This window comes from Bos javanicus, chromosome 4 (assembly GCF_032452875.1).
Source record: "Bos javanicus breed banteng chromosome 4, ARS-OSU_banteng_1.0, whole genome shotgun sequence".
Lineage (NCBI taxonomy): Eukaryota > Metazoa > Chordata > Mammalia > Artiodactyla > Bovidae > Bos > Bos javanicus.
Window position 1 is genome coordinate 117,363,647 of NC_083871.1, and position 17,219 is coordinate 117,380,865.

Below are 17,219 nucleotides of genomic sequence, written 5' to 3' on the forward strand. Positions count from 1 at the left end.
GAAAAAACAAGGATGGTTTGAAAATTAAGAAGCTGTCAGAACCCCAGCTTCCCTTTGCTTACTCCCCTGAAGTCCGGAGGTGTGTTTCCTGGCGAGGGTGAGCAGAGGCCCTTGGATGGAGGAACATCAGGACAGGGTGCGCTCTGAACAGGGACAAAGGGACACTTGCAGGGTGTGGAGAGACTTCCTGCTCTTTCATCATTCCTGACACGTGGCAGCCACGCCTCACCCACCGGGCTGGGGATCGAAGGATCCTTCCCAAGAGATGCTGGCAGAGCCGGGTCCAGAAGGAGCCAGCAGGAGGGCCCAGGGGGACCAGGCAGGCCCTCCTGGGCTCTGCAGGACTCCCCATCAGCTCCTCGGTCCCAGCTTCCTCAATGTGGGGGCCTGGGGGAGAACTACCATCTGACTGCAGACGTCTTCCTGTCTGACAGACAGAAACCAAAGCAAACGATAGCAGCACTGTGGAGAAAACAGTGACCACAAGAGGAGAAGCCAGCGTTAGGACCAAAGCCTTCTTAAAGCCTCAGATGACTTGTTACCCTCAGGAGACAAAACTGAACAACGCATACCGTTTTTCAATCTCAAAGCACCAGACTCTTAGAAATGAAAAAGACGGTACAAATGAAAACTCATTAGAAAGGTTTAAAGACAAAGGTGAAGACATTTTCCTGATGATGCAACAGAGACAAAGAGAGACAAAGAGATATGAAAAGTGGGAAGGAAGGATGAGATACGGAAAAAAGACACGCGGATAACTTAGAGGCCCAGCTGAGAAATGTACAAGCACATATAGGAGTTAGCTAAATATAATTTTTAATGATACAGATGAGATTACTTACAAAACAGAAACAGACCCACAGACATAGAAAACAAACTTATAATTACCAAAGGGGAGCGATTAAAAAACAAACCAGAGGAGGGATAAATTAGGAGTTTGGGATTAACATGCACACTGCTGCATATAAAATAAACAACAAGATCCTACTGCATAGCACAGGGAACTCCACTCAGTACCTTGTAACAGCCTCTAATGGGAGATAACTTAAAGAAGGGTATATGTGTGTGTGTGTGTGTAACTGAATCCCTTTGCTGTACACCTGAAACTTACACAGACTGTGAATCAATTACACTTCAGTGAAATTCTAAAAATAAATAAGCACCGTCTTTAAGCCCCTGTATCCACCGCACGTGAGAATCTCGCCCGCTTTCCCCCGGTGAAGCTCACTCTCTGTCCACAAGTCACGTCTCACCCCACCCCGTGTGTGTCAGTCGCTCAGTCGTGTCCGACTCTTTGCAACCCTGTGGACCTGCCAGGTTCCTCTGTCTGTGGAATTCTCCCTGCCATGGCCAAACACATCCCAGAGCCCTGCTGGCTGTTAACCACAGAGCACAGAGCCCAGGCCAGGACCTAGCAGGCAGGAAGAACCCAGGCTGCCCACCGGGCGCTCGTTGTATTGGGAGTCGCCCAGGCGGCCTGTCTGTGGACAGGCGCTGGATCCGTTTCTAGGAGGGCTGGGTCTTCGCTCCAAAAGCCCAGTGCCGGGAATCGCCCTCAGCAGGCCTCTGGACTTGGCCTTTGCAGTCTGTGGATGGGCAGCCCAAGGGCACCGGGAGGGACGGAGGGGCTGGCCCGGCCCAGACTGTGGACCATGGTCTTGGACCAGGATCACCCGTGAAGGCTTCCTCTGACTTTGTTCTGCCCTGAAGCTCCAGGGGGGCTGGACGACTGTCTGAGAGTGGAAACCTCCACCCAGATCCCCCCTCATGCAAAACACGCCTTGGAATAATAAGATTATTTCAGGCATGGCTCTAAAAAGAAGCCCCCAGATTAATTAAGGTGTCTGAGTTATGCCTTCCAACATGAGGAGGATGGCAGAGCAGATTGAGGGGTGAATCTGTGATCAGCAGAAGAGGAGATGAGTCCTCAGATCAGCAGTGGGCTCTCAGAACGAGAAGAGATCTCTCTGCCGGCTTCAAACACGTGGGCTGGTGATTCTGTCGAGCTCGGGGATGCTGGGGAGAGAGACGCAGGGTAACGGGCACTTGCCGTCTTCCTGGGCCCTTAATTAGCTGGAGAATCTGGGTCGTTTCTGTTCCAAAGATTGTTTTCCCTCTGTAGCGTTTGCTGGTGTTCTGCTTTCTGACTTGCTGGTTTTCATTGCCCACCTGCACTGTTGGAGGTTTAATGCTGTCTGGCTTCTCTGGGTTGTGCTTTGTTATTATCAGTGGACACAGCTGTGTGTGCGCTCAGTCACTTCAGTGTGTCTGACTCTTTGCGACCCTATAGACTGTGGCCAGGCTCCTCTGACCATGGGATTCTCCAGGCAAGAATGCTGGAGTGGGTAGCCATGCCCTCCTGGGGGATCTTCCCAGCCCAGGGATTGCACCCAGGTCCCTTAGGTCTCCTGCACTGGCAGGCGGGTGCCTTGCCACAAGAGCCGCCTGGGAAGCCGGCACACGTTGAAAGTGAAAGTGAAAGTGGCTCAGCTGTGTCCGGCTCTGCTACTCTTTGCGACTGTACAGTCCATGGAGTTCTCCAGGCCAGAATACTGGAGTGGGTAACCTTTCCCTTCTCCAGGGGATCTGCCCAACCCAGGGATCAAACCCAGGTTTCCCGCATTGCAGGCAGATTCATTACCAGCTGAGCCACAAGGGAAGCCCAAATATACAGTTAAATTGGCTTAAAATAATTCTGTGAAGGGCCTCATCAGTGTCTTAAGGTAACATACCCAGCTCTTGTTCAGAAGGAGCCTGGTCCGTTGATGCACACACATGGAGCGGGGGGCCGTGCCCCTACAGGCATGTAGGACGTGTGTGTGGGCAGGTCCTCGGGGCTCCATGGAGATGCCTTGGTCACCCAACCTTCCAGGGTTGTTAATTCCGGTGACTCAGCCCCAGGAATCTCACTTCTGCTGCATTTGACTCTGATGCCGCTGAAAGCCCCACCCAGCTTCAAGGATATAAACTCCATTTTTGGATGGAAAGCACCTAGATTTTTGAAAAAGCGTTTGGGACCAGGAATACTGTTGTGGCCATGTTGGGGAAACCTCATTTGCCACGCAGGCTGAAAAGATTTGCTGGGTTTTCTCGCTATGGTTTATATTTTAAATACATAAGTATATATCAGATACGCATTGTTAAACTACGTCCACACAATCTGTCCTGAAATTCAGGTCTGGACTTACTTGAAGACCGTGGGCAGAGTGTATTATGTAACAGCCCTGCTCTCATTGTGGGAAAGGCAGCCTTCCTTATTCCAGCTTTCTGCAGGCTTCCATGTAAGAAGTATTAGAATTTCCTTAATAAGTAAGATGCATAGCCTCCCATCCAGATATGTACAGTCCATATTTAAATAGTATAACTTCTCCCAGCAAATCTCCAAACTGTCTAACATTTCTACTGAATATCCCATCTCTTCTTGGAAGAGATGCTTGAATAGAAAAATATAAATTTTTTTGAAAGCCTTTAAGAAATAGTAAAAGCAAATGTCTTAAGTGTAGAAACAGGAAAAGATGACCTTCCCGCCATATCTATGATGATACTTCCTAGTGATAACAAAGTATTTGGGACACTGTGGTTCGTGAGAATTCATAATGAAGCGGTAACTTCCAGAGTCCCCAACTTTTAACACTCTAATCTGCTCATCCGATTGTTTATTCTATTGACACGTTGGCAGTTTTTCAGTCTAGCTAATGTTTCAGCAATTGTTCGATACCAGAAACTTGAAGGGACCTTGTTATTAATGAATACCATCTTATGCCAGTACTGCATGCTCTTGAGAGAAATTCCACTCATGACGTGTGTTCCATCCCCAAATGCTGCCAGCTGATAAAGGGATGTGGACCACCCTGCTCCCTTACCCACCCAGAGACGCTGAGGCAGTGGTGACCAGGTCCCCCTGTGTCTCCATCACTGGCTACCTTGCTGCCCTGCGTGTGACCGATGTTCGCTCATCAGCTATTCATACAAGTGCCAACCTTGCTTCTAAATCGCAGAAGAAAGCTCTCAAATAGCTCTGGAGTTCCCAGGTTTGGAGTACTGTCTTTTACACCATTTGTGTTTGCTGAAACCGCACCTGAGATAAAAGGGTTTTGAGCAACGTGTTCTCTGGGCCCATAATCGCGCATTTCCCCAGACTCAGAACCGATGCCTGTGAGCAGGCAGAGAGCTGAGAAGTGGCGGGAAGGGACGGGGAGGAGGTGCAAACCCTCTGAGGGGGAAGGGTCCAGAGCACCCTTCCGAGCTGGCTGCTCATTCCATGCACTTCCTCAAAGGGCTTGTCTCCTCAAAACTCCCGTTCTCCCCAGGCTCCACGGCTGGGAGCTCATTTCACTCCAGACGCAGGCCAAGAAGGAGCACTGGCTTCCTGGAAGCGTGCGTTCTATGGCACCCTTCTTTGATTCTTTTGTTCTGTCCTGGAATTTTACTAGAAGCAGGGACAAAAGAGCGCTTGAAATGATCAAACACTTGTTTTTTTCAATTTTATTGAAATATAGCTGTCGTGTTAATTTCTGCTATACAGCAAAGTGACTCAGTTATACATAGATGTTCTTTTCCATGTACTTTTCCATTATGGTTTATCGTATGACGTGGAATATAGTTCCCTGTGCTATACAGCAAGACCCTGTTGTTTATCCACTCTGCGTGAATAGTTTCCATCTGCTGACCCCAAATCCCGGCACTTCCCCACCCCCTCCCACCCCACGCCTGGCGACCGCTAGTCTGTCTCCTGTGTCTGTGAGTCTGTTTCTGTTTCGTAGGTACATTCATTTAGATCACATGTTAGATTTCGCATATAAGTGCTGCCACGTGGGATTTGTCTTTTTCTGACTTCCTTTGCTTAGTATGATAATCCCCGGGTCCATCCACCTAACTGCAAATGGCGTGATTTCATTCTTTTTGTGGCTGAGTAATACTCCACCGTGTGTATGGACCACATCATTATCCAATCGTCTGTTGATGGACATTTAGGTTGCTTCCATGTCTTGGCTGTTGTGAGTCGTGCTGCTATTAACATACGGATGTGTGTATCTTTTCAAGTTGGAGTTTTTCCTGGATCACATGGCAACTCTAGTGTTTGAAGGAATCTCCATACTGTTTTCCATAACGGCTGCAGCAATTCACAGTCCCACCAACAGTGCAAGTGGGTTCCCTTTTCTCCACATCCTCTCCAGCATTTATTATTTGTAGACTTTTTAATGATGGTCATGCAGACAGGCATGAGGTGGCACCTCATTATAGCTCCGATTTGCATCTCTCTAATAAATAGCAGAGACATTACTTGCCAACAAAGGTCTGTCTAGTCAAGGCTATGGTTTTTCCAGTGGTCGTGTATGGATGTGAGAGTTGGACTGTGAAGAAAGCTGAGTGCCGAAGAATCGATGCTTTTGAACTGTGGTGTTGGAGAAGACTCTTGAGAGTCCCTTGGACTGCAAGGAGATCCAACCAGTCCATCCTAAAGGAGATCAGCCCTGGGTGTTCTTTGGAAGGAATGATGCTAAAGCTGAAACTCCAGTACTTTGGCCACCTCCTATGAAGAGCTGACTCATTGGAAAAGACTCTGATGCTGGGAGGGATTGGGGGCAGGAGGAGAAGGGGACGACAGAGGATGAGATGGCTGGATGGCATCACTGACTCGATGGATGTGAGTCTGAGTGAACTCCAGGAGATGGTGATGGACAGGGAGGCCTGGCGTGCTGCGATTCATGGGGTCGCAAAGAGTCGGACACGACTGAGCGACTGAACTGAATTGAATAAATAGCAATGATGAGCATGTTGTCATGTGCCTTTTGGCCATCTGTAGGTCTGCTTTGGAGAAATGTCTATTTAGTCTTCTTTCCGTTTTTTGATTGGGTGGTTTTTCTGTTGTTGGGTTGTTTCTCTGTTACTGAATTGTTTGTGTATTTTGGATACTAAGCTCTTGTTGGTCACATCATTTGCAAACATTTTCTCCCAGTCTGTGTGTTATCTTTTTGTTTTGTTAATGGTTTCCTTTGCTGTGTAAAAGTTTGTAAGTTTGGTTAGGTCCCATTTATTTATTTTTGCTTTTATTTCTCTTGTCTTGGGAGAAATGGAAGTGAAAGTTGCTCAGTTGTGTCCGACTCTTTGTGACCCCATGGACTACACAGTCCATGAAATTCTCCAGGCCAGAATAGTAGAGTGGGTTCCATTCCCTTCTCCAGAGGGGTCTTCCCAACCCAGGGGTTGAAGCCAGGTCTCATGCATTGCAGGCGGATTCTTTACCAGCTTAGCCACCAGGGAAAGCTGTTTACTGACCTACAAAAACACCGGTACAATTTCTGTCAGAGTTTTACCTTTGTTCTCTTGTAGGTGTTTTATGGTATCGTGTCTTCTATTTAAGTCTTCAGGCCATTTTGAATTTATTTTAGTGTTTGGTGTTCTAACTTCATGGACTTACGTGTGGCTGTCCAGCCTCACCCCACTTGCTGAAGAGGCTGTCTTTTGTCCCCTGTATATTCTTGCCTCCTTTGTCGAAGGTTGACTGACCATAGTGTTGGTTTATTCCTGGACTGTTCTGTTCCATTGACCCACATGTCTGTTTTCGTGCCAGTACCATGCTGTGAAAAACTTGTTTTTCCTGCTGCATGGTGTAAGGTGGAACCTCCGAGAAGGGAAACAAATGTGTTTGTTCTAAAGGAGGAGTTCACTCAGACGCCCAGCCTGGCACACTCGCTGTGAACACAGAGGGCGTCCACACTGCCACCCCACCTGCAGAGCACCCCTGAACCGAAGGTGCCTGAGAGTCCGAGAGCCTTAGGCCGCAGGGACCATCTTACTTTGGAAAAGCGCTGAATGAGTGAATCGTGCCCCTCTCCCGCCCCCAGCTCCTCCACTGTCATCAGCATTAACGTCACAGCGGTAACACCTCTGCCCTGGTTTCCAGGACCATCGCCGGGTCTGCTCACCTCCACCTCGCCGTAGCCCCCTGAGGAACGACCCCATCTCACAGGGAAGAAAGTGGAAGAGCTCAGAAAGGTTGAGCGTCTCACCCAAAGGCGATACAGCCTGGGCGTGGGGCTCTTGGCATCTCACCTGTGTCTGATTGGAAGGCACGTTCCCTCCTACTCAGAAGGGCGCCGAGTTAGGGCATTGCTGCCGCTGTAATTTCACCCACGAGTACAAGACATGTGCTGTCACACCGCCTGGGCGCCTGCTCCTAGAGACCAGGGCCTGGAGGAGCGGGAGCAAGGAGAGCACGTGGTGATGTGGGGAGAAGAGCGTGGAAAGGTCGGGTCCCACAGGCCCTGCAGAGTGGCAGCCCCACGTGGCACCATGGGGTGTTCATGGGGCCTTCTCTGAGCGTCAGACCTTCTGGAGGGTGTGGGGGCCAGGCTGAGAAGCGTGTGGACTGCACCCTAACCAGGCCGGGCCCTTCAGTTTGGCTCACACAGCCCACACTGGCCCCTGGGTGTGGTGGAGAAAAGGACAGGGGTGGGCTCCCTCCCCGTGCAGACGCCGCCCCCTCCCTCCAGAGGGGCAGCAGGGAGCTCGGGTTTGCTGCCTGCTGTCATCCCCTCTGAGACTGTCCACCCTTTCCAGGGGGAAGCATGAGAATTCCGATTCAGGGAGTGCATCCTGGGGAGGCAGTAAGAGCGTGAAGGCTTGACACCAGGTCATGAGCAGAGCAGAGGTCACCTTGAACCTAGGCTTTGCCCGTGAGGCTTGATGCCTGGAGCAGCCACAGTGAGGGCTCCTCCTCCCCTTCCTCCTCCCTGCCTCTTCTCCTTCCTCCCCCCTCTCCTCTCTTTGTATTTAAAACTAATCTTCCTGTGTGGTTTTATTTAATACTTGTGTTTGTCATCATGTATATTAGAGTATGGGACTTCTGAGATAGCTCAGTGGTAAAGAACCCGCCTGCCAATAGAGGAGAAATGGAGACTCGGGTTCGATCCCTGGGCTGGGAAGATCCCCTGAAGAAGGGAATGGCTACCCACTCCAGTATTCCTGCCTGGAGAATCCCCATGGACAGAGGAGCCTGGCGGGCTACAGTCCATGGGGTCATAGAGAGTCAGACACGACTGAGTAACTGAGTGCACACTCACACATCAGAGTGTCCCTGTAGATGGGGTGGGTGGCAATGTCACAAACATTTCAGAACAAGCCTCCGCTAGTCACTCTCTCAGTGAGTAGAGCTTCTCTGCCTGGAAACTTCAATGTCCAGATCTTTCACAAGGAAAGGAACTTCCCGTAGATCATAGATTTAGAAGCATCTTAAAATGAATGGTAAGACAAGTGCTGGCCATTCAGGAAGGGCTTGTGCCTAGAAGGATGCCTGCCCTAAAGGATTAAATTGTGTAACTTAAGATATACATACAAATGATAACACAAATCTTTAAGCTCTGAATCAGTTTAAGACATCACAAACCCTAGACTAGACCCTATTTTTTCATCCATCCACCCATCCATTTGTTCATTATTTAGTCAGTATACATAGACATCTACAATGTGTCAGACCCTATGCCACGACTGGGAGTGTATCTTTTATTTTTATATTACCCACCATGCAAAGTACATACTTCATTCCACACTGATAATGCTATTTTTTGATGTCTTTCACCGTAAAAGTTTAGGAACCAAATAAGCAATTTTTTTGCCTTTCTTTGCCAAATGCCGTTTTTGTTGGGAAGCTTTTCAATCCCCTGAACTCGCGCTGGAAGATAAATGAGTAAACTTGGCTACATTAATTTACTTTTCAAAATTCAACATGATTTATGCCCCATTTTGTTTATTGCTCAAATAAGCAAAATAAGAACGGATGGCATGATTATTTTGAGATATAGGAAGTCCAAATAATTTTATTCTTCCTTAATCATTTTTTAACCAATTCATCTCTATCCTGGAGATGATTCATCACAGAGCTTACCATGGATTCTTTAAAATAAATAGTAAATAGAAAGGAAGATAGCAAAAGGGTAGAAGGCACCAACCAATCCCCAAATAAATCCATAGCTTCCTGCATTTTCTTTCTTATTCTCTCTCTGTGTGTATCTCTCTCTCATACACACACACACACACACTCAGCCTTGAGACTAACCCAGTCCATGATGGAAAATCATTTGATGACAGGGAACCAGGTCTTGGGCTCAAGGCAGAGAGATCTGCAAGTGGTCCCCGCAGCTGGAGGAGCCGTGTGGAGCTGGCATCCGGGCCTCTGTGATGGAGAAGCCTCCTCCACGTGAAGCCATATGAAAGCACAGTGAGGAGTCAGCAGACAAAGCTTCCTTGGTCTCCTCTCTGAGCGGCTTCCTGCTTTGTTCTTCAGTCAGTTGGAGACTTTTTTTTTCCCTTTGACCAAAGCAGGAGATTAATCTTCAAACAAAAGTTAATCAGCTATGTGTCCTTGAGCAAATCACTTACTACTCAAGGCTTCAGTTGCTCTGAGAAATGAAGTTTCTTGGGGCTGCAGTAACAAGATACCACGAACCGAGTGGCTTAAAGCAACGGAAATTTATTCTCTCCCGGTGTTGAAAGTCAGTGGTCTGAAATCGGGGTGTCAGCGAGATCACGCTCCTTCTGACACTTCTCGGGGGGACCCTTTCTGGCCTCCTCTGGCCTCTGGAGGATGCGCTCGGGCCCTGGCACGCCTTGGCTTGCAGGCACCTCGCTCCGATCCCTGCCTCCATCGTCACATGCCCTTCTCCCTCTGTGTCTGTTCTGTGCATCTCATCTTCTTATGAAGATTCCAGCCACTAGATTTACATCAGCCTCTCTCCTTTTCCAGAATGACCTTATTTTAATCTGATGATGTCAGCCAGGAGCCTATTTAAAAATAAGGTCAGGACTCAGCATCTCTTCTGGGGGGACAGAATTTGACCCACAACTCATAGCTTTGGCTGCTTGACCTCTAAGATGCCTGCAGCAGGTTCCCAGCTTGCATGACCAGGCAGAGGCAGAGAGGGCTCAATTCACTCGTGTCAGTGCTGAGGACTAGGGGATGGCCCCGTGGAGATGCCCTGTATGCCATCTGAGGTATCAGGGAGACCTGGGCTGGGATGTGATCTTGGTGCTCTTCAGAGTAGGAATTGAGATTGACCATGACTGTGAATGTTCAAACTACCACACAGTTGCACTCACCTCACACACTAAGGTCATGCTGAAAATCCTCCAAGTTAGGTTTCAAAAGTATGTGAACCAAGAACTTCCAGATGTTCAAGCTGGATTTAGAAAAGGTAGAGGAACCAGAGATCAAATTACCAGCATCAGTTGGATCACAGAAAAAGCGAGAGGATTCCAGAAAAACATCTACTTCTGCTTCATTGACTACACTAAAGCCTTTGACTGTGTGGACCACAGCAAACTGGAAAATTCTTCCAGAGATGGGAATACCAGACCACCTTACCTGCCTACTGAGAAATCTGTATGTAGCTCAAGAAGCAACAGTTAGAACCAGATGTGAAACAACAGACTGGTTGTTTAATAGGGAAAGGAGTATGTCAAGGCTGTATATTGTCACCCTGCTTATTTAACTTCTATGCGGAGTACATCATGCAGAATACCAGGCTGGATGAAGCACAAGCTGGAATTAAGACTGCTGGGAGAAATATCAATAACCTCAGATATGCAGATGACACCACCCTTATGGCAGAAAGTGAAGAGGAACTAAAAAGCATCTTGATGAAAGTAAAAGAGGAGAGTAAAAAAGCCTGGCTTAAAACTCAATGTTCAAAAATTGAAGATCAGGCCCCTTCCTGTCTGCCCCACAGGTGGGTCTCTGCTCATAGCAGAGGAGGAAGGGGGCAGCAGATAAAAGGGGACTGAAGAGAGAGGAAAGATTGGAGTTGGTGTCGAGAGGGTGGCAAGCACCCAAGCCCTAGTTGTAAGGACAGCGACAGGTAGGTTAGTCCCAGTGAGGGGAGAGACTCCGGTTGGCTCCGTGCTTTTCTCTGCTGGTTCCAGGGGTCTGGGTGTGTCGGGGGGAAGGGGGTGGCTGGAAGAGATGCACTTTTAATGTGAAAGCAAAAGAATCTGACACAATCACATGCAGATGCAAAAATACAGGTTTATTTTACAGAAATAGATGGGGAGGGTATGGTTGAGAGCTAACTTTTCTGTACCAAGCTCTAGTCTAATACAGGAATATAGCTCATGTGTTGGGTTGCTGAGTTCTGTAAATTTGTCCTTACAGCTGATAAGTGATTGGACCTTTTGTTAAAATTACGTAGAATTTGTGGTGCATAGTCGACTTGAATATTTACCAGTTTGTGTGTATGTGTGCACTCGTTGCTCAGTTGTGTCCAATTCTTTGCAACCGCATGGACTGTAGCCCTCCAGGCTCCTCTGCCCATGGAATTTTCCAGGCAAGAATACTGGAGTGGATTGCCATTTCCTACTCCAGGGGTTTTACCAGTTTGCTGCTGCTGCTGCTAGTTCGCTTCAGTCGTGTCCGACTCTTAGCGACCCCATGGACTACAGCCCACCAGGCTCCTCCACTTTCACTTTCAAGTGCTGTGTTGCCTGCCATCAGTATATACAATATCCTATCCTGTTGAATCACGGAATCCGTGGTCACGTGTGATCAGCCCAGACACATGATGTGTGCATCAGGAAGCTGAAACCTGGGCGCTAGACTTCTGATCGCTAGCCTGAGGTTCTTCCTATAACTTTGCTGCCTCCAGGCTGTGGACACTCGTCTGTCATCTCTAGAGAAGAAGAAACGATCTCCTGAGCACAGGGGAGCGGAGGCAGTGAGGCTGGATGCGTGTTTGTGGGCAGGCGCATTGGCCTGGCGCTCACCCAGCCTTCCCAGACATTTATCTACTGGACGTATGATTTCCGGGCAGCACTTAGGAAATTTTTACAGGAATTTACAGTTGTTAGATCGGAGAGAAGTTTATCAGCTATTGTGAGGATCCTAGATGTATCCTATGATATCCTAGGGTATCATAATCGAACAAACTAATTTTCAGTAATAAGCAAGGCTACTTCTTTCTGATCTCCTACCCTGTCGTCTGTGCTTCGAAAATTCTATAAACCCAGGACAGGTGAATTCATTAGACCTTTAAACCTGCTAAAGTTATTTCCCTTAGTGCCATCCATCCATCTGTAGTCCATCCATCTTGTTTGTTTTTTCAAATGCGTGTATTGAGTGCTGATGCTGTGTTAGATACAGAAGTCATGGTTTTTCAATTATTGAATCAGTATCACAGTATGTCAGGGTTGGGGAAATTCTCCAACTTTTCATTATGTACTATAATAATTTTTATAACCAACAAGCTATAAGCTACTAAGATTCTTCAGAATAGTTTTAGCTTTTTATTTTGAAGTAATTTTAGATGAACGAAAGTTGTAAAAATAGTACAGAGTTCTCCTCTATGCCTCACTCCCCTTCTCCTGCTGTTAATGTATCAGTGTTTCATACCTATGGTGTTATTATCAGGAACAGAATATTAACGCTGGTACAAGGTTATTCACTCAATGGCAGACCTCATTTGCCCTTGACCAGCTTTTCCATCAATGTTTTTTTCCCTGTATCAGAATCCCATGTTCTTGCAGGTAGCAATTCCCCTCAGCCCCCTCCAGGCTGTGGCATGTCCTCCGTCTTCCCTTCCCTTTTGTGGGAAGAAAGGTCACTTTTGAAGATCACCGGTCAGCTGTTTGGCTGAGCGCCTCCATCTGGGTTTGTCTGAAGTTTATTCACGATTGGACAGAGGCGATGCATTCTTAGCAAAGATGCTTTTACCGACCCACCCCAGTTGGTTCCCAACAGCGGCCCTCCGGCCGTGTGTGGAGCCAGTAGGAGAAGGGTCTGAGCTCAGCAGCAGAGGGGAGCTTTGTCCTCTGGTGTAAGAACTGGAAGGATGCTGAGGTGGGAGGTCGGCCTTCAGAGCACATGCTCTTCTGCAGGTAGGGGCAGGGCTGCTTTATCAAATGTGGTCAGGGGCAGAGGGCGGGGCTCGAGGGACGGGGCTCTAGGGGCGGGGCTCTCGCTCCAGATCGCAGTGCCCGACTCAGCGCCTTTGCACAGGGCCTACAGGTGCCGCCATCTTGAATCACAGAGACGTGTGCCGCATCTCTGCACACGCTCCTGAGGCGGGGTGGCGGAGCAGCGATTTCACACCCGAAACTGGTGGTCTGAAGGGCCAGGGGCGAGGCCTCTGCATCTGGTCCCCTGTGAGCAAATGGAATTACATGAAGCACAAGGGGGGAAAAAGGTTAGATTTCTTTTTTTACCCAGATTCTATGTTTATTCCCTGGGAAATGATAATGGGTTTTGCCAGTGATGGGCTTCCCCTGATAGCTCAGCTGGTAAAGAATCGGCCTGCAAGACAGGAGACCCGGGTTTGATTCCTGGGTTGGGAAGATCCTCTGGAGAGGGGATAGGCTACCCACTCCAGTATTCTTGGGCTTCCTTGGTGGCTCAGCTGGTAGAGAATCCACCTGCAATGCAGGAGACCTGGGTTCGATCCCTGGGTTGGGAAGATCCCGTGGAGAAAGGAAAGGCTACCCACTCCAGTATTCTGGCCTGGAGAATTCCATGAGGTATATAGTCCATGGGGTGGCAAAAAGTCGGACACGACGGAGCGACTTTCACTTGCGCCAGTTGACAATACCATATATATGATGTTTTGTTTTTCTCAGTGCATCTTGCTGGGCGGTCCTGATGTTGACATGTTTTACTTCTGGTGATGCTGACCTTGATCTTTGGTTAAGTTGCTGTCTGCCAGGTTTCTCCTTGGGAAGTTGCTATCTTCTCCTTTGGGGTGATAAATATCTTGCAGGAGATACTTTGAGACTATGCAAATCATTTCTCTTTAGACTTTCCCTGCTAACTTTAGCATCCATCATGAATCTTGTCTGCAGCAGTCATCTCTCTGCTGTTCCCCCAAGGGGGATGCTCTTTCCTTCTTCTGCATTTATTTATTGGAATTCTGTTATGAGGAAGAGCTGCTCTACCCTCCCCCACCTAGTTATGTACTTGATTCTTTATATTAGTAAGGCTTATGAATATTTATTCTCTGGGTCAAGTCAATATTATTGTTCATGATTCTGTTGCTCAGATTATTCCACCTTTGGCCATGCGAGCTTTAGCTTCTGCCTTCTGTTAGCAAGCTCTATCTTTTTTGAGTCTTTCCTTACTTTCTGATCCATGAGATGTTCCAGACTCGTCCTGCATTTTTGCTGTTCTAGCCTGTTTGTGGTTTCTTCTCCTGGGAGCCCTGTTCTTTTTTAATTGGAAGATGGTGCTCAGAGACCAGGATGAGGGTGCAGGGTGGGCTCGTTTTCTCCTGGGTGTCACTGGGTCTAAGCTTCTCCATGAACAGAGCAAGGGCATGTAGCTATGTATACCAACCAGTAGATACACAATATCTGGATTTTGGATCTCTCTGTATGTGTGTGTGTGTGTATGTGTAGGTGAGAAATGATATCAGTGTAGTTTCAGTTTATATTTCTCTAATTTTGAATGCGTTTGAGTCCTTTTTAATACATTTTTCTGTATTTTTGTGAATTATCTTTTCCTGTTTTTTTCTTGTGTTTCTTTTTGTTTGTTCTTTTATAACCTTGATAGTTTGGAGTTCTTTATATAATAGTGATATTACCCATTCATTTGTTATGAATATTTTCTCCCAGTTTGCCAGTTATCTTTTGTTTGTGGTTTTTGTCATGCAGAACAGGTGCTGTTATGTAAATTTACCTCACTTTTATCACTGCTGGGTTTTGAGTCAGCCTTAGAGAGCCTTTCCCTACAGCATGTTAGAGAGGAAAACATGTTTATGAAAATGCTTTGAAATGTTAAAGCTTACAGAGGCAGAGTTGGTTACAAGTCGTCTGGAAGCTGGAACGGTAAGGCCCTCCTGCCTGGGTGTCCGCCTCGCGACGACCACTGTTGTCATTGGCTTAGCTTAGCTCCTCAGCACCCACCTTCAGGCTTCCGCGGTTTCTCCAGACCCGTCTCCGCAATGCCTGAACCCCGGGGGCTTTACAGACGATCCTCCTCCCTTAACACTGTTTAGTCTGCAGTGTACTCTGTTTCGTCCTTACAGTGCTGTTGAGCGTTTATTAATATTTTAGAATTTTCTACTGATTGAAGCTCTGAATCAGCACATTCTTGCCCATCTCACTCACCTCCCTTCCCTTCTGCTTCATCTTGGTTCAAGCAGCTCCTAAAACCCAGCATCTGTCTTTTCCTAAGACCGCTCAACCCTGGTCTCTGTAGACGAATGGGCACCTTCACAGCTGTGTCTTCTGCACAAAAAGCACTATAGTCCAGTGACAGGTGCTCCTCTGCAGAGCCTGGCATGTGCGGCAGACGCGTCTGAAAGAAAGTCGAACTCCAGTCTTCCCTACATGAGTACACAGTGGTAGCAACAAAATACACTGAAATAGTTAATATTTATAAAAGTGTTAGGTTTTTTCCTTTTATTACTGTGACTTATTCACTAGGACCTTTATTTAAATACATATAATTTTTTTAAGTGTGGCATTTTGCATATCAATAAATTAAGAATGAAAAATGTGATGCTTAAAAGAAAAAAAAATCCTCCTCCTGTGCTTGCCCCCCTTCTCTCCTCAGGTCTCTGTCCCTCTCTTCCTCCCTCCCTCCTTCGCCACTTCTTTCTTCCCCTACCCCACCCTTCTTGTGTATCAGCACAAACTAAAGGGTGGACTCTGTCCTGAGGCTGCTGTTTGGGAAGGTCAGAATGAGCCAGCTCAGGGGGAAAGCCAAAGATGGAGATGGAAGTTGTGGGGAGTTATCCCTGCAGAGCTGCACACTTCTGTTTTTAATTTTGACTATTAGGGATATTTTAGAAATTGGTCTACACACCTCTCTGCATGTTCTCTCTTGATGAGTATTTACTATGGAAGGTAAGCAATGACCAGCCTATTTCAGTTTCATGTAAGATAGATATATATAGATATAGATATAGATATAGATATAGATATAGATATCTGAAGAAATCTGGTGGAGGCTGAATGAGATGTTTTAATTGAATAACACAAGCTCTGAAAATGATGTGGTGGAAGAAACATGAGTGAGCTACAGGTGGAAGATAATATTACATCATCTTAACTTCTTATTTCCCACCTTTTTCTTTGCTTTTTTCTTTCAGGGACCCTCAGAGCCTGGATCCACCGGAAGTCAGCAACGCAAAACTTCAGTATGCGGGATGGGGCCCCAAGGGTCAGCAGCTGGTAAGCACGTTGCTTTCAGTGACCAAGTGTCTGCGTTGATGAAGTTAATGTTTTACAGACTGAATGTATCTCACTAGACTCAGAATCTGTGTCTGTGTGAATTATGTTTTGGAAAAATACCCCAGGACATCTGCATGTGTAAATGGCCATCTCTTTTGCTAGAGAACTCTGTTGAAATTGGAAGAGCATATGCCTTGGTTCTGGTACCTGCTTTCCTTAAAGCAGTCCCCGACTGGGCCACGTGTGTTGACTGTGGACTTAACCGTGAATCTGAGATGGACCTCATCAGAGGACAGCCGATGGGAATGGTCAGAATGGTGGAGTCACGAAATGCTCTTTGGTTCTGCTCGTGGAACTCTGGTTCTTTCCTTGGGAGGGTTTCATGAGAAAAGTAGATTTGCAGTTGCTGTGGACCTGGGCTCCCAGCACGCAGCATCTGCAGAACGCCCAGAACTGTTGGGGCCATCTCTGCTTTACGCCAGAAAGCTCCATGGATTCCCACTCACATTGGCAAAACTAAGACATTTCGAGATACCCAATGGCCAAGACAGTGTAGCAAAAAGGGTCTGAACAAGTAGTTAAAATACATGGGTTCTAACCCTGGGAGTTCACGAACTAGATGCCAGGCTGCCTTCGGCTAGCCCAGCTCCTGCGTGAAAGATCTGGGTGAGGTGAGCACTCGGGTTCATCCCTAGTGTTGCTTCTGTCTAAAACCAGGTGATACTCGTCAGTCCCGGTGACAAGGTCACGTCACCCCTTCCGGAAAGCGCCTGCAGCCTGAAGATCAGGTGGCATGGCGGCGGACCGTTTTCTTCTACATCTTTGAGCCAATTAATAAAGCTGCCTTTTTAAAACTCTTCCTAAAACAGCGCAGAAAATGACCATGTTAAAAACCTTGGGGTGAGATTCTGTTGAACAGGCTGCCTACTGTCTTAGGAATTAAAATTTTCTTACTTTCCCCAACAGTACAAGTATTTTTTCTCGGTTGTGTGTTAATTCCATTGCCTCGAATTGATTTGAAGAAGCAGGAGGGTGTATGCCACCCGGCTGTGTTAGCTGCTGCC

General features: G+C 47.3%; 1 protein-coding gene across 5 annotated transcripts in view; it reads left to right on the forward strand.

The window, feature by feature from the left end:
* DPP6 (dipeptidyl peptidase like 6) overlaps positions 1-17,219 on the forward strand; it is a 1,068,014-nt gene that overhangs the window by 887,949 nt on the left and 162,846 nt on the right. For all 5 annotated transcript variants that reach the window (XM_061415284.1, XM_061415287.1, XM_061415283.1 and 2 more), the window contains one exon: positions 16,074-16,155. In XM_061415284.1, the coding sequence (XP_061271268.1) occupies positions 16,074-16,155 (82 nt within the window). The remainder of the gene's footprint in view (positions 1-16,073; positions 16,156-17,219) is intronic.